The sequence below is a fragment of the Colletotrichum karsti genome (assembly GCF_011947395.1).
Source record: "Colletotrichum karsti strain CkLH20 chromosome Unknown Scaffold11, whole genome shotgun sequence".
NCBI lineage: Eukaryota > Fungi > Ascomycota > Sordariomycetes > Glomerellales > Glomerellaceae > Colletotrichum > Colletotrichum karsti.
In genome coordinates this window covers 196,433-220,024 of record NW_024065911.1, presented here as the reverse complement: position 1 = coordinate 220,024, position 23,592 = coordinate 196,433, and the positions used below count along the sequence as shown (strand labels likewise).

General features: G+C 54.5%; 6 protein-coding genes across 6 annotated transcripts; 4 read left to right on the top strand and 2 right to left on the bottom strand.

Moving 5' to 3' along the window:
• Window positions 1–2,835, top strand: CkaCkLH20_04200 (OPT oligopeptide transporter; the record flags this gene model as incomplete). Its single annotated transcript, XM_038886919.1, has 5 exons — window positions 1–69; window positions 147–800; window positions 866–1,296; window positions 1,349–2,567; window positions 2,632–2,835. 5 exons carry the CDS (start codon window positions 1–3, stop codon window positions 2,833–2,835), a joined length of 2,577 nt encoding a protein of 858 aa, XP_038747623.1.
• A 1,077-nt stretch (window positions 2,836–3,912) lies between these two features.
• On the bottom strand, window positions 3,913–7,013 carry CkaCkLH20_04199 (uncharacterized protein; the record flags this gene model as incomplete). The annotated part of the gene is made up of 2 exons (XM_038886918.1): window positions 3,913–4,186; window positions 6,673–7,013. 2 exons carry the CDS (start codon window positions 7,011–7,013, stop codon window positions 3,913–3,915), a joined length of 615 nt encoding a protein of 204 aa, XP_038747622.1.
• Window positions 7,014–12,515: 5,502 nt separating this feature from the next.
• On the top strand, window positions 12,516–14,407 carry CkaCkLH20_04198 (uncharacterized protein; the record flags this gene model as incomplete). Its single annotated transcript, XM_038886917.1, has 4 exons — window positions 12,516–12,812; window positions 12,866–12,923; window positions 12,976–14,096; window positions 14,150–14,407. 4 exons carry the CDS (start codon window positions 12,516–12,518, stop codon window positions 14,405–14,407), a joined length of 1,734 nt encoding a protein of 577 aa, XP_038747621.1.
• Window positions 14,408–16,623: 2,216 nt separating this feature from the next.
• On the top strand, window positions 16,624–19,806 carry CkaCkLH20_04197 (uncharacterized protein; the record flags this gene model as incomplete). Its single annotated transcript, XM_038886916.1, has 3 exons — window positions 16,624–18,746; window positions 18,800–19,077; window positions 19,139–19,806. The coding sequence occupies 3 exons, from the start codon at window positions 16,624–16,626 to the stop codon at window positions 19,804–19,806; spliced, it is 3,069 nt and encodes a 1,022-aa protein (XP_038747620.1).
• Window positions 19,807–19,896: 90 nt separating this feature from the next.
• On the bottom strand, window positions 19,897–21,450 carry CkaCkLH20_04196 (uncharacterized protein; the record flags this gene model as incomplete). Its single annotated transcript, XM_038886915.1, has 1 exon — window positions 19,897–21,450. The coding sequence occupies one exon, from the start codon at window positions 21,448–21,450 to the stop codon at window positions 19,897–19,899; it is 1,554 nt and encodes a 517-aa protein (XP_038747619.1).
• A 628-nt stretch (window positions 21,451–22,078) lies between these two features.
• CkaCkLH20_04195 (uncharacterized protein) lies at window positions 22,079–22,792 on the top strand (the record flags this gene model as incomplete). The annotated part of the gene is made up of 2 exons (XM_038886914.1): window positions 22,079–22,223; window positions 22,347–22,792. 2 exons carry the CDS (start codon window positions 22,079–22,081, stop codon window positions 22,790–22,792), a joined length of 591 nt encoding a protein of 196 aa, XP_038747618.1.
• Window positions 22,793–23,592: the final 800 nt, after the last annotated feature.

The window sequence follows — 23,592 nt, the reverse complement described above, 5'->3', positions numbered from 1 at the left end:
ATGTCTGAGATCCGTGAAAACCGGCCCGTCCACCAGGGCGGTGTCCTCTCGGACGAGAAGGCCCCTCCCGTAAGACGACTCGCCTCATGGGCCTTACTCAAGGCCCTTTGAACTGACGTGATTGTGTGCTAACCTTCCCTTCACAGATCATCGACGCTCATCCTGATGGCACCGACTACAATGAGCACGTCGAGAGAGACCTCAACGTCACCGAGGACGATCTCCTCGAGGCCAAGGAGCTCGCCTCGCAGATGACCCTCGAGGAGGTCCGCGAGATGATGTTCAACGTCCACAAGATCCACGAGAAGGACCCCAACTTCCCCCTCGTCATTATCGAGAAGATCGAGGCCTTCCTCCAGAACGACGACGTCTTCACGAACCCCGAGAAGCACGAGACCTTGATTCAAGAGATGAAGCTCGAGGCCGCTCTCATCACGGGTAACTCGCCCTACTCCGAGGTGCGCGCCGTCGTCGACAACCACGATGATCCCACGATGCCCTCTTCGACCATCCGTGCCTGGACCATTGGCCTGCTCTTCTCCGCTCTGCTCGCCTTCGTCAACCAGCTCTTCTCCGTGCGCTACCCGTCCATCACGATTTTGGCCAACGTTGCCCAGTTGCTCGCCTACCCCTTGGGTAAGCTGTGGGAGAAGGCCCTTCCTGATGTCGGTTTCAGCGTCTTTGGCTCTCGCATCTCCCTCAACCCTGGCCCGTTCAACCGCAAGGAGCACATGCTCATTACCATCATGGCCAACGTCGCCTACAACATTCCGTACACCAACTACATCATTTGGACTCAGGTAAACTTCTACCCTGTCTCGTACAACTTTGCACTTCAGACGAGAATCAACTAACAATGATGTAGTGGCTCCCCCAGTTCTTCAACATGCCGTATGCCGCCAACTTCGGCTATCAGCTCCTCATCTCGCTGTCGACCAACTTTATCGGATACGGTCTGGCCGGTCTCTGCCGTCGCTTCCTCGTCTACCCTTCGTACTGTGTCTGGCCCGCGTCGCTGGTGACCATCGCCTTGAACGCCGCCTTCCACGCCGACAAGAACAGCACCGTCGACGGTCCCTTCCGCAGCGTCTGGAATGCCAGCAGACAGAAGTTCTTCTACATCGCCTTTGCCGCGATGTTTGTGTGGTTCTGGTTCCCCAACTACATCTTCACTGCTCTCAGCACCTTCAGCTGGATGACCTGGATTGCCCCCAGCAACCGCAACCTTGCCACCATCACTGGCTTCAACAGCGGTCTCGGCTTCAACCCCTGGCCCACGTTCGACTGGAACATCTTGTGAGTGACACCTTCCAACGCTGTCTCGCTGGAAATCTACTAACCGTCGCAGGCTGTTCGATAACACTGACCCTCTGATGGTTCCTTTCTTCTCCACCTTCAACAAGTTCCTCGGCACCCTCATCTCCGGCTTCGTCATCATCGCCGTTTGGTACACCAACACCTACAACACCGGCTACCTTCCCATCAACTCCAACAAGGTGTACGACCACTTTGGCAAGCTGTACAACGTCTCCCGCGCGATCAACGAGCACGGCCTGTTCGACAAGGATGCCTACGAGGCCTACTCTCCTCCCTTCCTGGGAGCTGCCAACGCCATGATCTACATGTTCTTCTTCGCCATCTACACTGCCACCATTACCTACGCCTTCCTGTACCACAGACATGAAATCGCGCTCGGCTTCAAGGCTCTGATCGGCAGCTTCCGCAAGAACAGCGACATCGAGAAGGACCAGGTCCTTGACGTCCACAACCGTCTGATGAAGGTCTACCCCGAAGTTCCTGAGTGGTGGTACCTGCTCACCTTGGTCGTTGCCATCGCCCTTGGTTGCGCCGGTATTGCCGCTTGGCCCACTTACACCACCGTCGGTGTCGTCTTCTACGGTATCATCCTCTGTCTCATCTTCGTCGTGCCCGTTGGTATCATCAAGGCCATGACCGGTATCGAGGTCACCCTCAACGTGCTGGCTGAGTTCATCGGTGGTTCCTGGGTCGAGGGTAACGCGCTGGCCATGAACTACTTCAAGTCCTTCGGCTACGTCACCTGCGCCCACGCCGTTTGGTTCTCCAACGATCTCAAGCTTGCGCACTACGTCAAGATTCCCCCTCGCCACACCTTCTGGGCTCAGATGATCGCGACGCTCGTTTCCACCCTCGTGTGTCTCGGTGTTCTGAAATTCCAGATGACTAGCATTCCGGGAATCTGCACTGCCGATGCCAAGTTCAAGATGACCTGCCCCGGTATCAACACCTTCTTCACCGCCTCCGTTCTTTGGGGTACCGTCGGTCCCAAGAAGGTCTGGGGTGCCGGCGGCCAGTACACCGAGACCCTTCTCGGTTTCCCCCTCGGTGTCGCTGTTGTCCTCATCTTCTGGGGTCTCGCCAAGGCCTTCCCCAGGTGGAAGTGGCTGCGCCAGATTCACCCCGTTGCCATGATGTACGGCGCCCTCGTCTGGGCCCCCTACAACATGTCTTTCGTCTGGCCCTCCGTCCCCATCGCCTACTTCTCCTGGGTCTACCTCAAGAGCCGCTTCCTGGGTTTCTGGTCCAAGGTATGTTTTTGGCCCCTCAACTCCGTGACTCCCCATTTCGAACAGCAGCTGACATTGCCCGCAGTACAACTTCGTCCTCTCCGCTGCCTTCTCCTGCGGTATTGCCATCTCCGGTATCATCATGTTCTTCGGCCTCCAGTGGCAGGACATTGAGGTCGACTGGTGGGGCAACTCCGTCGTGTCTGAGGGATGCGAGGGTCTGGCTTGCCGTCTCCTCACTCTCGAGGACGGCGAGTACTTCGGTCCCCGCATTGGCGAGTTCCACTAGACGTTGTCGTTCGAGGACCCTGCGACCTGGATGTCGCGGTTTTGCTTGTCTTGTTTCAGCGGGCGTATGATGTGACGAAAAGAATGTGAAGGCCAGGAAGATGATGGCTTCATTAGAAGATGTAATCCACGGATGTAATGAAACGTAGTATGAAGATGAATACCCCAACACTCGTTTGCGAAACTTGGATGCCGAACATATCCTGACGTCGTCTGTCGTGGGCTTCGTTCATGAAGATTGGATGCATAGCTAATCACTCTTCGTCATGAAGACGCGTGGCTGGTTGATTTCTCTCCGTTAGAGCTTGCCTTCGGTGCGTGCCTCATAAAAGATCGGGTGTCGAACTCGTGGGTGTGTCTCTTCGGACCACTCTCCGAAGAAAATGAAAGAGGAAAATCGTTCTCCGACATGACTTCGATGGTGGTGCGTTGGATCTAAGTGTCACCACTCAATTCGTTCGGCTGGAGCTTTTCGGTGACCTTTCAAGCCACTGGTCATTGTTGCGTCTTTGAACACGAAATTCCCCAAGCTCGTATTAATACCATCGCCAAACGGACTCGATCCCGCAAGGATCCCGTTCGGTGCCGCGCCGGCGTGGCTGTGCTCGATAGCGCGGGGGCCCGGAAGAGCCCCTGTAGAACCGTCAAGGTGCGAATAGCCGATACGGCGACTCTGACGATCGGGATCGTGTGCTACGGCACGAGTCTGACTTTCTGACAGGAGGTTAGGTATTCGAAGGGTGACTTGAAGAGGATTTTACGGGCCTTGCACTCGTGAGAATTCGATGCTGGCCAGGTCAGTTGCAGCGGGATACGAATGAGATAACCTTCAAGCAAAACAATTGAGAACCACCAGGAACCATTATAGACGGGATAGGAAGGCCGTATTATGAGTCAAATTGAATACACAACTGCCAACAGAGCTTGCGTAAGGAAAAAGAAAAGACGCAATCCTGAACAAACAACATGACTAGCACACTTTCCTATCTCAAGTATTATTTCCAAAGTCGGCAACTCCTCTCGGCATTGCAATCTCACCCAAGAACCCGAACCAATCACGCATGAGGCCCGGCGGGTATCATAGCAGAGCTGCAAAGTTCGCCAGGCTTACCGCAGCGGGACACGTACCCGGACATACCTCCTTGCAGTTGTCTGAAATGATATCGATTCCAAGGACGCCAGGTGACTCACGGCTGAGATCGAAGTCGCCCGGCTGTGATGTACCGCTGAAATTGCACATGTGCGCTTCGAGCTGGTTGGATGGGAGTTGGGAGGCGGCCGCCGTGGCGCGTAAGCTGGGCGTCCTGGGCTTTCGAAGATGATTGCTCACTCGCCCGATGCTCGAGGCGTCACTAGGAGCTCATATCCCGGTATACTGTTGATGACGAAAGCGATGCGGTCAAACTGCCACCGAGTGCTAACAGCTATAACCTCAATATTCGAAATCCAGGCCACTTCATGTGTTGTCCATCTTGTCTCAAATGCATACACGTTGTCATGTGTTATTGAACCTGAATAATCACCCAGGAAGAAGGATGACGGATGAGCTAGGTATTGAGACAACAGCAAACGTTCGCTCTCTTTCTGGGACCTTTTCTTATCACAGACTAATTAGTAGGGACACCTAAGCTGTCTTGCCTGCGACGGATCGGACTACAAGCCATCTTGATCTTCCTCAAAGTGCATTAGTATGACGGCTTTTGTTGTTTTATATTGGGTCCCGTTCGTTAACCTCTCTGTGTGTTTTCTTGGTCACTGACTGTTGTCTTTGATTGGGATGGGGATAAATCAAGTCGGGGTATCTAGGCTTAAGAGTTATTGATTAGTAAACAAGCCTCGTCTTAATTCTTAATTCTATCTTGTTATCAATATATTATGATGGCTTTGACAAGGCAAGATACTGATAAGGCAACAGACGTAGCGGGTGCTGCATTGCATCCTGAACTACTCAATCTATCGGCCCCACGGACGCTCAATCTTCTAAGAGCTTCCATAAGTGTAGCCTTGATATTTGCTGTACGCACGCAAACCTCACCGTTTTCACAGTCGTCTCTCATGTAATACAAACAAAATAAGTAAACGACAATACCACTGAGAGACGCCAATTGTTCCAGGAGTATTTCTCGACCAGCGCAAAGAAACACACGCGATAAGACGTCTTGGAAACTGACATCGCGACTGGTATTAGAAAGGAAACAACCAATGCTTCCTCCTTCGCAAATATTCCTCGGCTGAGCCTACCCCACATCAATCTGCTGCAGCTAATGCATTCCTGAATGGGATGCTTAAATAGGTACTGAATCAGAAAGGTATGATAATATACGTATACAAACTAGCTACCATGATCTTCAAGCTAAGTCTGATTTCACGGTGCAAGAGAGAGGTATAAAAGCAACACTGCATGCTACTAGTTGGACGATTCTGCATGCATGTTACCGCATGGGCCTTCGCCGTATACCATCATGCTTTTCGGGAAGGGTCTCTACCTGCAACATTTCACAACTAAGATTCGAGAACTGCAGCGTGTGACGGGAACCACTCAGTGTCGGGCACTCCACCTCATAGGTCTTTGCAGAATACACCTAGAGAAACAATAGGAACCGACGACGACGAATTCTAGAGGCGGAGAGGCCCTGAGATGGTTACACATCAACTTGTTGAGTAACTCTTCGAAAAGCCTCGTGGCGCTGGGATGCTTGAACTGGGATTCGCGTGAAGATGGCACCAGAGCCGCTTCCATTATGAGGAGTACGCACTCCGCCTCACTCCATAAAGAGTTCTAACTCACAGAGAAAGGGCAAGAGGCTTAAATACTATGCGTCTTGGGAAAAGTTGAGTTCAGTAATTCCAGGACCAAGTCTAAAATACCTTCCTTTGCCACACATGAGGAAGAAACAGACCGGACTGGCATATCCTTTGCATTTGGAGTAACGTGACAGAAAGATCTCTACAAGTTGGCGTCTCGTTTCACGAAGGGATCTCGTCAAGTATAAAATCATACCGAAATGCGAGAGTACGATATCTGTAAGCATGTCGTGGTCGCATTTCACGTAGCCTACCGTGCTTTCTCCACGTAAACCGAGATACCACTCGATGTCGTCGAGATGCTGTAGCTTGACGTTGACCAAATAGCCGCTGTGTCCCATTCTGCACACGCTCTCAGCTCTGCTAGCTTATTCAGTCTCGGATACTCTCACAGTGATGAGGAGAAACAGCGAGGGTACTCATGATCAACCACGGCCTCCCACGTTGACGCGTGAAACTTGACGATCGGTCTCATCCAGTCTCGACTTACTCTACTAAGCAGCAGCCCTTTCAAGCACACACTTTTCGACGTCCCCAACGCTGTTCGCAAGAATACCATGGGCAAAATTACCTACAAATATAGGCACAGAAGATCAAAGGCCGTCGCAAAGGTGGCTTTCATACGTTTGATCAATCGTTCAGTATGGCTGCCTCTTACCCCTCGCATCAATAACACCCACGATGCGTCCATAGTTCGAATGATGGAAAGACGAAGCGAAGAAGAACAATACATTCCAAAGACGCCATCCTTCCCTTTCTACCTTGGTATCAAACCCCAAACCCACACAAACCCACCCAACCAAGAAAACAAACGACCTACCTACTACTAAAACAGCTCGCCCCATTGCTCGAACAACAGCACCCCCCCGTATCAGAACAACAAAACCCTCCCCGGTCCGAGAAACAACACCCGCCCCTCGCGGAGCAGCACGCGCCCCCCTTGGAGGAACAACAACACCCGTCCGTGGACGAGCAGCAGCTGCCCCCGCTCGAGCTGCAACAGCACCCCGGCGTGTCCTTCATCGCCGCCCACCTGGCCTCGTCGTCGTGGTAGTCCTTCCCGTCCACGCTCATCGGGCTCGTGCGCCTGTACCCTTCCGCGCGTCCGGCGCCCGGCAGGAAACCCGCGTCTTCCCCTCTGACCGAGCTCGTGGAGCTCCTGGGGCTGCTGTCGCGCATGAGGGTGGAAGGCGGGGTGGGTATCGCCGCGGAGGCGGAGGCGGTGGATCCGCCGGCGGCTTCGTACGGGGGAGGAAGGTCGTGCCGGTCGTCGAAGGCGTCCTCTGCGTCGGGGACGGTTTGTCGATGCACGCCCATCTCGTAAGAGGCATCGGCTATCGACTTTGTCGACGCGTATGTCTTTTTCGGATCCATTTCTCCTTTTTTTCTCCCTGGTCAGATCAGATTTGGTAGGCCGGCGGCCAGTGTCGGCGGTTCACTCTGGCAGATCGCGGGGAAATGGAGCCCGGTGGTGCCACGCGCACGAGGTCGGTGGAGAAGGGCGCTGGGAACGCCGGAACAGGTGCAACGCCGTACGTAATGAGATGTTCGCGAGAGGATTCTCTCAAGTAATTGATGGAGTCCTTTCACGGAGCCTTGAGACGTGGATTCGCGGGGTAAAAAACGCGATTTGGATTCAATGTGTCAAATGTGGGCAATTGAGTGCGCGGAAATCCGGGGAAAATGGACGTCAATCTTATGTGTGCCGGTCGCACGGAACATGGTGAATATCGACGTCGCCGGGCTCAGAAGAGGCCTCGTAATCCTCTTCGCACAAACATGCACGCCTTGCCGCAATGGGGTTTCTGGTGTGCCTCGGCGCTCAGTTCTCAAGCCGCTTTCTTGAAGCGCAGTCGAGCGAGATAGCGCCTTGGGAATGTTGTGAAATGTGATTGGCACAACACCGAGCGCCCATTCCAACGGCTTACGACTCCCGGCGGACGCGACAGGTCGCCGGCTCAAAGGCCTCCCGCTGTGCCGCTGTCATTTGCAACGCGACGGGAGTCAGTCTGGTCGACCTACTGATCTCGGTGTGTGATTTATCCGTACCAAGGAATCGTCTCCCCAAGGCCAAAGTTGACTAAGCTGACAGGAGATTGGTGTGCGCCTACTCGGCCAGCACATATGCAAGCACTTCCAGCAGCCCCGGCATCGCATCGCAGGCACGCATCTCGAGATAAGATGCCGCCGTGGCATCGCGTCGATTCCGCCCAGGAACCAGGTGCGAGAAGGACAAGCGGCCAAGCCGTACCTCAGCTAGGCTTTCCGCCTGTTTGCGGGCGTTCAGCCCTTTGGACGAGGGCGAACAGAATCCTCCTAAACCCCCGATCGTGCCTTATCAGCGCCCTTGGCCATGCCGCGCGCGGGTGATCATCGACAAGCCTTCAGTAGACTGGGAGCGGCATTCCTTTGCGCTGGGCTGCGCCAAACGGCGGCAGAACAGGGCGCCTGTCGCTGTCAAGGACCACGGTCGCCTCGCCATTCAGCTGCTGCACGAAGCCGAGATGAACGCTCTCGGCGCATGAAGGCTCTGGGCAGCCCTACGGATACGTTGCCTGCCTTTCAGCTGGCAACGACGACACTTCATCCGCCTGCCCCAAACCTGTCGATATCAGTCGGATTTGACGTCCGGGAAATATATTGACCGTAGTAGCCCTCTTGGAGCAAATAAACCAACGACTCATGAGCCCTCTGGAAATTCCGTACACGCCCTAGCCGTTCTTTTGCGATGTCTTCGGAATTGAGCCTGATATCGGATGTAGATCACCTCATGATAGGATGTAATGCAACATGTCGAGTCGTCGACCAACAAATCCGATATCAACCAGGGGCGCGCAGTCGACATAAGATTGCGACACTTTCCGGCGGGTCCTTGTCACCAGCTTCGGCCAGCCCGAACGCAGGCGAACCTCGTCCCATACAGGTGTCCACATTTTGGGGAGATAAGAGCCGAGGAAGCAGAGACCAACGTCTAACGCAAGCTGTTACGTACGAGAAACGTCTTTTCGCACGAATGACGGCCTCGTAACGCTTCCCCAGAGGATGCTAATCCATCACCGTGGATTGGAGCAAGGTGACAGGAGCCGAACGGGCTGCTCCCCACGGTCCACACCTGTTCGTTTGAAGGGGGTTTCTGTGTCTGGACGCTCAACATCGAGGTGTGCGCCGTTAATTGACGCGAATCATGACACAGCGGCGCAGATAGCTTCACCACACGCGATGCGGGGTTTTCGACAGCGAACATCTCGCGGGTTTCGATGCCATTGGATCTACTTCCGATTGTGGTCGCGCCTTCAACATCTCCCTTGGCGGGATGTGATAGCTCTTGCGAACTGTGCCGAGTCCAACGTCATGTCGGGCTTGTCGCCGCCGAATCGCCCAATGGCTTCGCGCAGGCGGGGAGGCAGTGTCAATACCAAGAAGCCGTCGAAGGAGCTCACTGCCGTTTCGAGTGCATCTGCGTCGGGGCAATTTTGAATACGGGGCTCGTAGGACTGCCGCGCCGACTATCTCAGCGAAGTGGGTTGTTGCAAGTGATCCGTACCTGGTTGCCTGCCGCTAGGCCTTCCATCCCGTTGAGTTGACCTTGCCAGGACCAGCCAGAGTCGACGTTTTCCAACGGGTCTCACATGAAAGAATGCTCTTGATCGCGACAATTTTCTTGGGATCCGTGATGCTTCAAATAGAGACGGATCAGTCAGCCACAACTCAAGTGACCGCTGTGCGTGTGGTTGTTTTTGAAATTCAAAAGTGCTGTGGGCAAAGCACCAATGCTGACACCAGCCGGGGACTTCCTTGGAGCTCCCATCTCATCCGCCGCCCCTGTCTCTTGGTATCACGCTGCGGAGCGCCTGAGTCGTGTGACGCGCAGCTAGAGGAAATGCTCCATCTCTCACTGGTTGTTTGGTGTTGGAATGCCCGCTCGCGGCCTCATCCTCGGGAACTCTCCCCTGAACCACACATTCTCGTCCGGCCTGGCACCTTACACTCTGGGGGGTTTTCCCCGAGTTCAACCACCATCATTATGGAGCATTTCTAGGCCCCTAGGGAGTCTTCCGGGAGGATGGGCAGCGATGTGGGCACTACGGCAGCCCAAAGTCGAGCCGGCTCCGCATGAATGTGGTTCTGTCGTTCTGTGGTTCAGTACTTTCGCACCCTGGTTCGCTGGGTCTCCCGTGCAGCGTAGATAAGCGTTTCCGTCTCGAACTTCCGTCTGTTTGATATCGGAACCATAGATAAGACCAGCTGAATGACTTCACACGCATGCTTCTGGCCATGCGACTCGCGGGAGTCTCAGGGAGGCTCTGATCGCCCTCAGATTGACGAATCGAGATGCTGCAGCACGAGATTGGCCACACCGGCCGGCAGAACAGCGCTAGAAGCTTGAATAGAAGGCCCTAATAATCTGCCCGCGAGGCAATGCTGGTTGGTGAGTGGTGTGTGTGTGCATGCCGAGCGAGTTTAGCCAGCGATGGTACCCAAGCAAAACACCACTAGCCAGGAATAGCGGCTTCAAAGTGACGGTGAAGACAACGGGATTGGCGAACAAAAAAGGCGCTGGCACGGCACGATGCAGGCTACTGAAGTGAGGGGCCAGAAAGACATGGCAAACCCAACCCAGACCGCTTCACCGAACATGCCACACTGAATGAACTTTTGGACGGATTCTGTTTGCTCAGCTGCCGCATTGATGGCTCGTTCGAAACCAGTCGGCAAATGGGATGAGCCGGGCGCACTACAATCCTTATCGCATCGCCACCTGTCAAGCCGGTTCGAGGTGGTTCCGGCTGAGCCTATATTCTGTCCCAAGTATCAGCACATCACCAAACGTCATGGCAAAATTCTGTCACCTCTCAACGTATCGCGCCTCGAGAGTGACCTTCGAGTCTCATCCCACGCCGCAGTAACCGGGAAGTTGGTAGGATCGCTGCTCGACGGATCTGTCATGTACGACAACCAGCAATCGGGAGGCGTCGCTTCCATGGATACCACCGCGATAGGGCCCTTTACCGGCGAAAACGCGATGCTGTCGCGTACACCACGTAGTGCTGGCCTGATAGATATCAGCCGTGGGGTGGGACCCAATCTCCCACGCTTCCCTGCGCGCTTATTGCAGGCGTGCAGTTCAGAAACGAAACGCAATGCAGAACCCTAGGGTGCCGCCTGACACCTCCGACAGCGTCGACAAGCAAGACCAGCGACGAACAGGATCAACAAGAATTGGCGCTGCGAAGAGACTAGGGAAGTGGCATAATGGCCGTGAACCGACGACAGCTTGCGTTGAAGAAGGACGCTAAGACTCGCGAGGCCCTGGAGTCGTTGGACACGAGCCAAAAGTCCTCGCTGTTGATGGCGACCCTGTCGTCTACTGCACGACGTCGGGGGATGATGCAAGGATGAGGGAAACCTGGGGCGGCCAAGATCGGAGGTGGCCCACACATGCATACCCGGGCCAGCCAGCTGTCTGCAGCCAGTCGAGCCAACAAGCCAGCTGTGCTTGGCGATGCAAGGTCGAGAGATGGGAAGAGCCATTGTCCGTAGGTGCCGTGCCGTGCCCAGAAGGAGGCGCTGCAACCCTAAGGACGGTAGATCTTGTGGCTTGCCCTCGGAATTTTCTCTTCGTGTGAGCCTCCTCAACGTCGACGGTTTTCAGCCATAGTTCGTGATGGGCAGACAGACTGAATGTCATTCCAGACAGTGGGAAACACGTCGGGATTGTCTCCAACGTCCTGGACCTGGACATGGACCTGGACCTGGACCTGGGCCTCTGTCTGGCCCTCCCATCCATCCATCCCCCCCTCATGCTGACCGAGCCCAGGGACTCGTGCTCTCTTCTCCACTTGGCCGACAGTCCCACACACGAGTTCGACGGGATGAGGGTCGAACGGATCCTCAGATAACGTTGAGGAGGCAGCGCCAGTGGGTTGGCAAAGGGGCGGCCACTTTTTCGGAGCCATTTGCTAACGGCTTCGAGTGACATGTCGCCCATTGGCCAACCAGCACCGCCTGCGCTATCTGCACGTTCCAGATAATTCAATCGCCCGGATGGACATGACATGGCCCATTGCTGGTGGGGAGAGTCTGGAGAGCAGATTGCCCATCCGGTCTTGTGGCCCTCGTCTCCTCGTCCTGCCCCGGAGACATCCACGCTGCTGCGTCGTCGACTCTTTGCCCAAATTCCCCCATTTGCTGCGACGTGAATAGTGACCAGGTAGAGTACCTTTCTTCGGCCGAAAATGGCTTCGTACTCGCGCCTGGATCCCTCGTTAGCGCGGCATGCACGTCGGATAGTTGTCCGCCTAACTCACCTCAGCTTGTCTAGCTTCGACAGCCGGTGTAGCTTTCGCTCGTTCCCGCTCGACTATGGCACGTATGCGAGGCACGTCCGAAAGCCAAATCGCCCCCAACCCACCACACAATAATATGCGACAAGTAAACGGGGTCGTTGTCCAGGATGGCCTGCCACACTGCCTGTCCTTGCCAAGATCTGCGTCTCTCGCCCGTCGAGAATGAGGGTGAGAGGGGCAGGATAGAAAGGGAGAGGATAGGCCCCAGTCCTTCGACTCTTCCTCTCATGTGTAATTTTCCATCGTAAAGGGACTGCAACCTGGCAGCCTTCCATGCAACTGATCCGCTTGCCGCCTTTGACAAGAACCCTGAGTCCTTGCACGGTGGTTCTTCTCCTCGACTGCTTTTCTTCAAAAGGGCCTGGCCTCCCCCGTCCCATCTCGTTAGACGCGGTTTGGTATCCCTCTTTTCCCTTCTCTTATCCCCCTCGGGTCTTCATCCCGTAATCCTTTCCTTTGCGACAGACAACCTAGTCTGTGTACCCATTGTGGTCTTGAGTGACACTCCTGCCCAAGACACATCGTCACCATGACTTCTCACGATGGGGTTACACCCACCAAGGTCCTCGAGGCCGACGAGAAGGCTACCGGCAGCCTTCCCGGATACGAAAGCGGCAGCGGAAAGGCTGTCCGCGGCGACATCAGCGAAGAGAAGTGGGCGACCCGGAACGGCTTGAACCTCGAGTCGTTCAAGAAGCGCGAGTATGGCCGCGGCGTGGTTGAACTCGACCGTGCCATGAGCACGCGTCACTTGCACATGATTGCCATTGGTGGCTCCATCGGTGCTGGTTTCTTCGTTGGTTCTGGTGGTGCTCTGAGCAAGGGTGTAAGTTCTCTCGCGTTCCGTGCGATTAGGCAACATACTGATTCCAATTCCAGGGCCCCGGTGCTCTCTTCATCGATTTCTTGCTGGTTGGTATTATGATGTTCAACGTCGGTAAGTGCAGATATTCACCCCCAGTACTTTGGCAGAGTCTGACAAGCAACAGTGTACGCCCTAGGTGAACTCGCTGTCATGTATCCCGTCTCCGGTGGCTTCTACACGTATTCGACCCGCTTCATCGATCCTTCCTGGGGTTTTGCCATGGGCTGGAACTACGTTTTCCAGTGGGCAGCCGTTCTCCCGCTCGAGTTGACTGTATGCGGTCTGGTTATCGGATACTGGAACGACACCGTTAGCGTCGCTGTCTGGATCACCATCTTCCTTGTCGCCATCATCGTCATCAACGTCTTCGGTTCCATCGGATACGCCGAGGAGGAGTTCTGGTCGTCGTGTCTGAAGCTGGCTGCCACCATCATCTTCATGATCATTTGCTTTGTGCTTGTGCTCGGTGGTGGCCCGGCTAGCGGTCGATACAACGAGTACCAGGGCGCCAAGCTGTGGTACGACCCGGGTGCCTTCCGCAACGGCTTTAAGGGTTTCTGCTCCGTTTTCGTCACTGCCGCCTTCTCCTTCTCTGGAACGGAATTGGTCGGCCTTGCGGCTGCCGAGGCCAAGAACCCCGTCAAGTCGCTCCCTGGCGCCATTAAGCAGGTGTTCTGGCGTATCACCCTGTTCTACATCCTGGGTCTGTTCTTCGTTGGTCTGTTGATTCCGTCTGACGACCCTGCTCTGCTGTCCGAGTCCTCCTACTCCGATGTCAAGGCGTCTCCGTTCGTTCTCGTGGGCAAGTACGCCGGCCTCAAGGGCTTCGACCATTTCATGAACGTCGTCATTCTGGTGTCCGTCTTGTCAATTGGTGTCTCGGGTGTGTACGGAGGATCTCGCACTCTCTGCGCCTTGGCCCAGCAGGGTTACGCGCCCAAGATCTTCACCTTTATCGATCGCTCTGGCCGTCCCTTGCCTGCGGTCTTCGCCATCATCATTTTCGGCCCCTTGGCGTTTGTCAACCTGAACTCGTCCGGACCTGTTGTGTTCGACTGGTTGTTGGCGCTCTCCGGTCTCGCAGCCGTGTTCACCTGGGGCTCCATTTGCCTGGCGCATATTCGCTTCCGCAAGGCGTGGGCCTACCACGGCCACACTGTGGACGAGATCCCCTTCAAGGCGATCGGTGGTGTTGCCGGATCGTGGCTGGGACTCTTCCTCTGCTTCGTCGTGCTTGCTGCTCAGGTATGTTTCTTCATTTTCACATGAACAAGTCATGATTGCTAACAATGTAACAGTTCTACACTGCCATTGCCCCTCCCGGCACGGACGAGCTGAACGGCGTCGAAGGCTTCTTCAAGTCGTATCTCGCTCTTCCCGTTGTCATCTTGTTCTGGGTTGGTGGCTTCTTCTGGAAGCGCACTGGATGGCTCCGCACCTCCCAGATGGACGTCGACACTGGCCGACGTGAGCTTGACTGGGACGAGATTCACGCCTACCGCGCGAAGATTGCGGCCATGCCCGCTTGGAGACGCGCCATCAACCACGTCTGGTAGAGCAGGTCGGTCGAGACGGGGACTTGGAAAGAAGCTTCGAACGGCAGTGATGCGGCGCCGAAGCTATGGCATCTTGCCATTCTTTGTACATCATAATTCAGACCATCAACACTTGGTGTTGTGTCTGCCGGAACATAAGTTCCTCCTGATAATTTCTTAGCTAAATCAAGATACCACGATTGTTTCAAACGTACCAAGTTTAGTTCCCTCCATTTGATGTCTATTGCAGCCTGTTCCTCTCTCAGCGGCGAATCGTGAGTCGTGAATCGTGAACCATGGGCAGGCATGGCGCCTAGGCGTGATGTGATGTTGGCGTTTGCATGATGGGGGCAGAAAGAGCAGCGCAGTTGTCTTATATGCCACCAACAGATGACCAGTAAACAACGGTCTCTTATCTCCCAAGTCAACGCCCGTTCAGCAATGACCAAGGCCGGGATCGGTGGCCGTACAGGCTAAAAGCAAACAATCTTGGAAGCCAGGGCTCTGTCAAATCAGACCCGGGGGTTGGTCTTGGGGGTGCTTGTTGGTGTCTTGGGTGACTGGCATGTAGATAGTGATAACGCAAAGCCACCAAGAACAGCAGGTAGCAAGGTGTTGTCGCCGATAGCGGTAGCTGGCGATGGTTGGCTCGGTTCGGTCGATATCTCTGGGCGTAGGGGTTTGTCGGGAAACCAAGGAGGGCGTTCTAGCCAGATTCAGTGGTTCCTCCTCGCTGAACTGCCAGTGCCAAGGGCTTGGGAATGCTGCTATTCGATATCGGACGCTTTCAAGTCGGGGTAGTCTGCGGGGGGCCAAGATTCAGAGGCGTCGGGATTGGTGGTTGGTGTGGTTAAGAGATATCGGCTTCGAGGCCGAAATGAAGAGTCGAAGTCGTTGGCGATAGCGATTTGGCAGGAGGAAAGGTCGAATTCTTCGGTTGGCCTTCCGGGTCCTTGGATTCGGATCGAGTATCTCCGGCCCCGTCAATTTTTTTTTCTCTCTTCAGGAAAGCACGATTGACAATTGCGATTTCGTTCTGAGGAAAGAGCATTCCATCGCGAATTCCATTCCTCTCGCATGTGCTGCTGCCTTCCGCCATTTAAAGGCGGTTTTTGTTAGCGTCGCAGGGTGTCAAAGACGCCTTAGTGAGGGCGCCCTGGAGCATCCACAGACCTAGTCTAATGCCCCCGTAACTGTCTGTCATTCTGGCGCCCTTCCATGGCGACATTTCATCCACAACGCCCCGCCAAGTGCCAGGTTGCCCCCCACAGTCCCCTCTGTAAAATCTCCATCCAGGGATCTCGAAAGCTTCAATTTCCAACTTGGGCTACCATGACAAACGAATCCGCGTGTGGTATTTTATATGAATCAAGGGTTCTTCTAACAATATTCATTCTTGTTTCTTCCTATATGATGTCTCGTCTTGCCTCATCCTCATCCCGGCTCTCTACCGTATGTCCTAGTTACGAAGCTGTTCTGGAGGCTGGTCGATGCGAGCTGTTATCTTTCAGAAACAAGCCGAGTCTGATTGAACAACTCCATTATTGTCTAAGATCAGGTATATAAAGCAGAAGCTGCCATTCGTCACCAAATTCATGGTGACTGCCTGGTAACACCGGCACCCGGGTCACTGAGGCTTCTCTTTAGTACCTTACTTACCTCGCTTGTAAATAATCTTGAAAAGCACTGACAAATCATATAAATGGATCCGATGCCTCTGAAGTCTACATATATGACTGAACGAACATCTCATTGCCGTCTGACCCCAACAAGAATTCATCATTCCCGTGCCGCCACACGCACGGCCGATTCAACGGCGCTGCGTGGAGATTAGGTGGACCCCGAACCGGGCCAGGTGGACCCCTCAGCCGCAATGCGCCCCCGAGTTTTACGCAGCTGCGCAAAACTCGAGCTGCTCAAAACCGCCCTCATAAGCGGCCACTCCCAGGCTCCTGAGTCTCATCTCAATCACCCACAGAGCACATCCAGCAACAGCACATGAAGCGATACACGATTCACGATACCCGGCTCTCACGCTGATCTCACTTGAACCACCAATCTGGCTTCGTTACCCCGCTCTTGACCAATCGTCGCACGGGACTACCTAGGTCGCAGCTACGATGAGTCCGCCTTCACCAAAGAAAGGCGCCCCGGCCTCCGATCATGGTCCACCCGAGAATGACGCCCGCCCTCGGAGCGACTCACCGGACGTGTCTGAGCCGAATTCTGATGAGCCAATGCCCGCCCCGCTCCGAGCCGATGCCGTCCAGGAAGCCGACCAGACAGCCCTGGACGAAGTTTCCGATGCCAGAATCAAAGCCGAGTCTCAAGCCACCGAACAGTCGGAAGCTTCGCCCGAGCTCAGAAATCTCGTTGAACAGAAGGCCGGTGAAGATCATGGGGAGAATGTCACACTTGGGGACGGCAATGCTACCATTAGTGTCGGCATCCAAAGCGCTCGAAGGGCTCCCCAAGGCCGGATCCCACGTATGATCGGCAATGTATTCAAAAGGAAGCCTTCATCCGGTAAGAGCAAGGAGTCCACCGGACTGGCTCTGGACCCGGAGCTCGAAGACAACAGCAAGATTATGAGAACCAAGCCGACTGCCCAGCGACCGGCGGCGTCCAAGGACGTCGTCAAGATGGACCAGTCTGACGATGGTGCCAGCAGTACCATGTCACAGAGCCCAGAATCGGCACCTAGTTCACGGATCATCAAGCTGGACAACGCGGCAGCAGAGAACACTTCCATCACGAACAATGAGGCTTCGAACGAAACCGACGACCCTTCCAGGAGGATGCAGAGAATGATGGTGGACAAGGCCATGTCTTCTTTCATGGACTGGCTTGATGTCAAACTGAAGGTGAAAGAGGAGGAGGATGAATCGCCGAGATTGTCAACTCATAGGCCCAGGCTTGGGTCTGGCCAGGCTCCCGTCACAGCACAAGCCCTAGCAGCGCAGGAGCTGACGAGAAAGCTGCGTGCCGCAAAGATAAACTACACAAGCTCGAGGATACTCCCAGAGAAACGACGTTCTTCAATGGAAAGGACACCGCCAAAGGTTACTTTGGCCAAACCACAAAGTCCCGCCTTCGCAAGCTCAGCGACGCCTCCGCCGCCACCGAGATCTGCACCGGTCACCCGCTCTCGCGGTGCTCTACGATTATCAAAATCGTCCCTGGATTCGAGTTCTGGTGGCTTGGGAGGCAGATCTCCTTCGCAAGAAGCAGATGAGCCGACAATCCCCTCCTTGTCCTCGCCCCCACGCTACTATGCGGGCAACAGTCTCTCATCGCAGCCTTTGGCCGCGCCAGCGACAGTATATTCTCAAGAGACTCAAACGAATACTGCACCACTTCAGGAAGAACTGGAGCTGTCGCCATCACTGCCCCCGCCGCCTCCCGGCGGTGCGGGAGGTCGAGAAGCCAGAGCAAGAGGAGTGGCGGCCCCAGGAACAGAAAGCCCTTTACCTTTCGAGGAACCGAAGAAAAAGAAGAAGTCCAAGCGCGTAGCTGCTGTGGAGGAAATGGAGGAGGAAGAGAAGCTTGAGGACGAGGAGGATGAGGACGAGTACGACAGGGCATACATGGTTCTTGAGAGCTATGAAGAAGTCCCTGCTCGACCTGTTAGACGCTCTGGACAGTGGAAAGAGTCCCCGGGAAGGATCCTGCCCCCGCCTCCGCCTCTGCCCGCCGCACCTTTCCCTGCTCTCTCGAGACCTCATCTGCCCCAGGACCCTCAAGAAGCGGAATCACCAGTGCGCAAAGAAAGGAGAAATGCCCAACAGATTAGAGGAGCACCACAACATCGCAAGGGGTTCTCATTGCGAGATACTGAGGAACCCGAAAACCAGCAACCCGAGGCGGTGATACAGACTCCTGAACCCAATGTCCCTTCTTACTCGTCATACAATCCACCAATAACAGTTGGAATAAATTCGATTGACGTCTTCTTCGGAGATTCTGCTCCACAGGCGCCGCAACAGCCAGCTAGTGGTACTGGAACGGGATCGCCGTCGCGAACAACCGCTGGAATATATTCGATTGACGTCGTCTTCGGAGACTCTGCTCCACAGGCGCCGCAACCGCCAGCTCTTGGTACTGGAACGGGACCGCAGTCGCAGCGTCGTAATGGGCCCTCGGCCGCCAAACGTGGTAGGTCCAAGGGCAAAGCTAAAGACGACGAAGATGAGGAGGATGGAGACGGAAACCAGGCACCTCGTACCAAGCTCCCCAAGGTTCAGGAGGACGCAGTCAGCGGCGCAAAACTAGCGTGTCCGTTCTTCAAACATAACCCACGCAAGTACAAGAACCAGCGCCCTTGCTGCGGGCCTGGTTGGGACCACGTGCACCGGATCAAGTGAGTAAACATACCCATAGCCGTCGGGACGGTCATACTGACGCGAATCCCAGGGAGCATATCTACCGCAAGCACTCGCTGCCCAAGTTCTCCTGTCCTCGCTGCTCTCAGCCGTTCGAGACACAGGCGGATCTCCAAGCTCACGCCCGATCTCCCGACCCCTGCGAAGTCAAGGAACCCGAGATTCTGGACGGCATCACCCAGGACCAGGAAAAGAAGATTCGCTCGAGGAAGAAGACAAGCGGAAAAGAGCTCACCGAGGCCGAGAAGTGGACGCAAGTCTACCGCATCCTATTTCCCGACGTGAGGGAAAGGGAGATCCCGTCGCCATGTAGGTCCCCCAACTCTGTCTCTATTCCGATGAAGCGCGAACACCAACATGATACTCCCAGATTACAACACCGAAGATGCCCAGACGAATCTAAGCGGGTATGAAGATTACCTCCGTCGCGAGCTACCGACCCTCGTCCGCCGGCAACTCGAGGTAGAAGTCGAGCGCGAGCTGAGTTTCGTCGAGGAGGGAATGAAGCAAAAGGTCATCGAAATCGCGCGGAATCTCCAGCTCACACTCTTCAAGGGCTATCAGCAGCTCGAAAGTCAGGAGCGGGAAGGTCTCGAGGAAGCATCACCGAGTGCTGGCGACGTTTTGAGCACGGAGACGGGCGGGCTTTCGTCCTTCACGACGACAAATACCTCGCCGTCCACCATGACCACTGCTGGCACGACTCCCGAAATACCAGATCCGTTGGAGATATTCGGTGCCGATCCTGCGATCCCGGACTTCGACTTCAACTTCATGGCAGACATTCCATTCCCGGATGCCCAGGAGCCGCCGAAGGAGCTCAACCCCGCGTTTGGTATGAACGCTTATGTTGTGCCAGACCAAGTCAACATGCAGCCTGGAATGGAGTTGTACGGAGGACAAAAGTTGGATCTACCATACTACGGAATGGATGGTTACGGTCACAACCAGGATGCGGCCACGGGTGCACACTTCCCCGACCACCACCTCGAGATGCAGGCCATGTCTGTAAATCAAGCGCAAGCATATCAGCCGTGATCGAGAAATAAGACAATCGAATTCGCTATGATGGCCTTGCTAGCCACAAGCCTCAAGCCTCATCATCCTTAGAATCCCCAGACCTTTCCGTTACGTAGCACTTGCCGAGTTTAAGGACGTCGACTCCCCAACATGTATTTCTTCCTGTCCGTCCAAGGCCCATTGGACTTCAGCCGGTGGCAGCTCAACGCCGCATTGTATGGCGCCGACTTTGTGTACTATGAATCCCGCATCATTACCATCCGATATGAGTACGAAAGCTGTGTGGCTCTCAGTTCCTTCCAGTAGTATGAGCCAGTGCCGTTGACCTGGGTGTTGACCTCCCAGATTGACGCCCTCGGTCATCATCAACATTTCGTGCTTGTTACTCTTCTCTCTGATTCGAATCTCGTAGGCTCCGCCGACGCCTGTCACCAAGACCTCCTTTGCACGCACCACGAGGCGCCGGTCGACCAGCCTGACCTTCCGCTGTGCCTCTCCGATGTTGCATTCAGCACCCATGCCTGGCACTTCGAAGGGGAGAGCAGGCACCCAACTATGTTCGGGCATGGTTTTCGGCGCGCAGAGTATCTCGAGGCCCAGAAATCCTCTCTCAACCATCTCCCCCAGTACTTGTTCGATCGGCTGGTCGTACGTCGAGCTCAGCTTGTCCCCTCCCTCGACCATGGCCATCATTCCCCAAAACGCGTCTTTAGCAACGGTACACTGTCTGTTTTTCGCCTGCCTCCATACCAGAGCTAGTGGTTTCCGGTTGCGAGCGATCCATGCCTGGCTTGAGAGGAGGCGCCTCACATGCCTGTTGTCGAAGAGGACAACCCTCAAGTCCAGCTGCCCGACTTCCGTCTCGGAAGATAACGGCGTTTTCGCGTTAAAGGTTGGGGGATCCTCTGGGTTTCGTGGTTTGGAAGGTATCCCGCATGCCCTCCTCAGCGCCTCGTCGATTTCCCACCCGTATATGAGCCCATCCGGTGTATCAAGGTGCGTACAGCAAGCCAGCGCAGTTTCCTGCATGGTCCATACCCTCCTGAAGTAACCGTCTTCCAGCAGGTTTCTGAGCAGCCAGAGTAAAGGATCGACGGCTGCCGCTGTTGCTCCGCTTTCCAGCCAGTCGTCGAGACCTTTCCTCAGCCCCGGCGCCGGCATCGGTATCAGATTCATCTCGGCCCCGGCGTAGTACTCGGCCATTCTGGGAATCTCGTTCGCCTTGTCGTCTATCGAACTTTGGTCTATACACAAGCTGTCTACCCAAATGTATTGGATCCCGTATTTCTCCCATAGTTGGGAGGCGAAGGACGGCCAATCCTTGCCGGCTGTTATCGTCCAAACGTGGGAAATGGTGGTGTATGGCAGTTTCCGCCCCATGCTCTCCTCAACAGCACCCGTCTTGCCGTTAAGCAACCGCGTTGGGGTTATTCGGTCATGAGCTGGAGCACTCTGTCGCGCCGCTGGATGTAACCCGTGGCCGACGTTTCCACCTTTGGGCCATAGCATGCGCTCCTGGATCCTATCGTGTCTGCCATGCTCCCAGCCGCCAGTCGCGATATTGTCATCAATCATGTCCCGCAGAGTCTCGAACACCCACGGAACCGATTCTTCATGCTGGATGACTTGAACGGCTGGCGCGTTGCCGCTGGAGGCTGCCATGGCTGCTTGAACCGTTTAGCCGGGCGATGAGGGTTGGATTAGTGGCATGACAAGGTGGAAAGGAGAGGGACCTGCTGCTGACGGTAAGCTAAGTCTGGGATGCAAATGACCCCGCTTGATGTGCCCACGTGGATATGGACATATTATTACGCGAGCTCTCCCCCTGGTCAATCGAGTCGTGAGGATCATTTCGTACGCTCTACAGCCATCAAAGATCTCTGCGTGGGTCAGGCAATTTCTGCTCAACTTTCATGTGATGTTGTCTGTGACAGAAACATATTGGGTAGTTGTTATTCTTGACGGCTTTGAGCGTCTGTCATGGAGGAAATACTATCTGGGAAGAACGTTCATCTATCGGTAGCCATTGCTGTGTCATAATGCCGTGGCTGGAATGTAGTTTTCTTTGAAATACAAATCGAGAATCGGTCTCTCTGATAATATGACAAGTCCAAGGCGTTCAGGTTAAAACAAAGATTGGGACAATCGTACACTAGCGGGGACTGGCAGGGATCTTCCCGTCGCGTCGAGTCGCGTCGCACTATCATCTTTCCATCAAACATAGTGCTCTTTCAGCATCTTCGGCCTGTATCAGGATGACTCTCACAAGGCAGCAAGCCTCGAAGAAAGCATGTTCGCGTCGAAAGTCTGTCGCAACAACTTCAGCTTCGGCCCCGACGCGCGCCTCGTCACGGCTACACGGCTTGACTGTGACATCGGAAACATCACGGTTGAGAGCAGTTCCGCAGGCCAAGAACAGCGCCGAAGGCTCCAAAGTGTTGGATACTAGAAAGAAAAACAAGTCCAGGGCAACAAAAAATGTGGCTGTGCCCCAATCAAAGGGTTTGAACGTTTCAAGCCCGGTTTTCTAAACGTATCGACCCTAACCTCTCTCACAGACTACCAACATGAAGACATAATCACCGGCCATGAGTTTAAACGCGCTACCAAACAAGTCCTTCTCCTCACTCAGCGCCCTGCCGATGCCTCCAAGCGGCTCGTCCCCGAGCGGATAGTCCAACGCAAGGCACCGTCAAAACTCTACGACTACTGGAACTCCTTTGGCCAACCCCGAGAAGTCACGCTCGGGACGGAATATTTCCACATCTTCGATCTCATGAACCACGACTTTGCGCGCGGGCTTCAGGTTCAATGGGAGGGATACGGCACTTCGGACGAGGATACGACCTGGGAGCCCGCCAAGAAGGTTCGCAGCTTGAACCCGGTCCTTCTGTGTCACTACTTGGAGCGTGAAGGCATCGGAAGAAGGATTGTGCGTATGAGTATGGCTACTGGACTTTCCGTTTCGCCGCCGTGTTCGTTGTACGAGGCAGGTGGCACATGAAATGGAGTGCGCTGGGTTGTGGCTGATATCCTCTATGTTAAGTAGCAACTCATCGTTACAACATGCACGAACTAAGCATCCCCATCATGCGATATTTGATACTGGCAGAAGTTTGAAGAGCACTGCATTTCATCTGGTGAACGTCGACTAAATACCCCACATACACGTGAATGCATATTCAACGTCTGAGAACACTTAGAATGATGAGATCAGGAGAGTGCTTGGTCACGAATATCATTCACATCAGGAAGCAACGAAGGACGATCGGAGCCTAACCCAGCTGTTCATTCCTTCTACACTAGTCTAAATTCACGGGGCTTTTGACAGGCTTCAACCCATGACTTGATGTTATAGAGAAGTGCTTCCCTCGAGCAGAAGCTGATGCCATTTTCTTGACGATCATTAACACGCAACACTGAATTTCTTCTTCTATAGTTGAAGCAAAGAATTCTACCAAGCTCGTTGAAGGCCTCAACACCCATGAGGGCCAGTTCTTCGCTTTGATAACCAAAGATCCTCGGTCCTCTAAGCCTCATGACAACCCTCACAAGCACCTTCCTATCGAGCCAGACACTCATCTTCTTGCAGTCCAGAGGAAGTAATTTCTTTTGGCCTGGGCTGTTGATAATTCGGGAAGCCGTGCAGCTCGTTCCTTCCATGTTGGACATGGGTTGAGTGGTGCCTTCTCAAACTCGCAAATACTCACTCACCAGTCTATTTAAAGCTGAAGTTCAAACCCTTGAGACCACGCTCAGTCTCTTCTTGTTCACAACGTCTTCACAGAATTACACGAACGACAA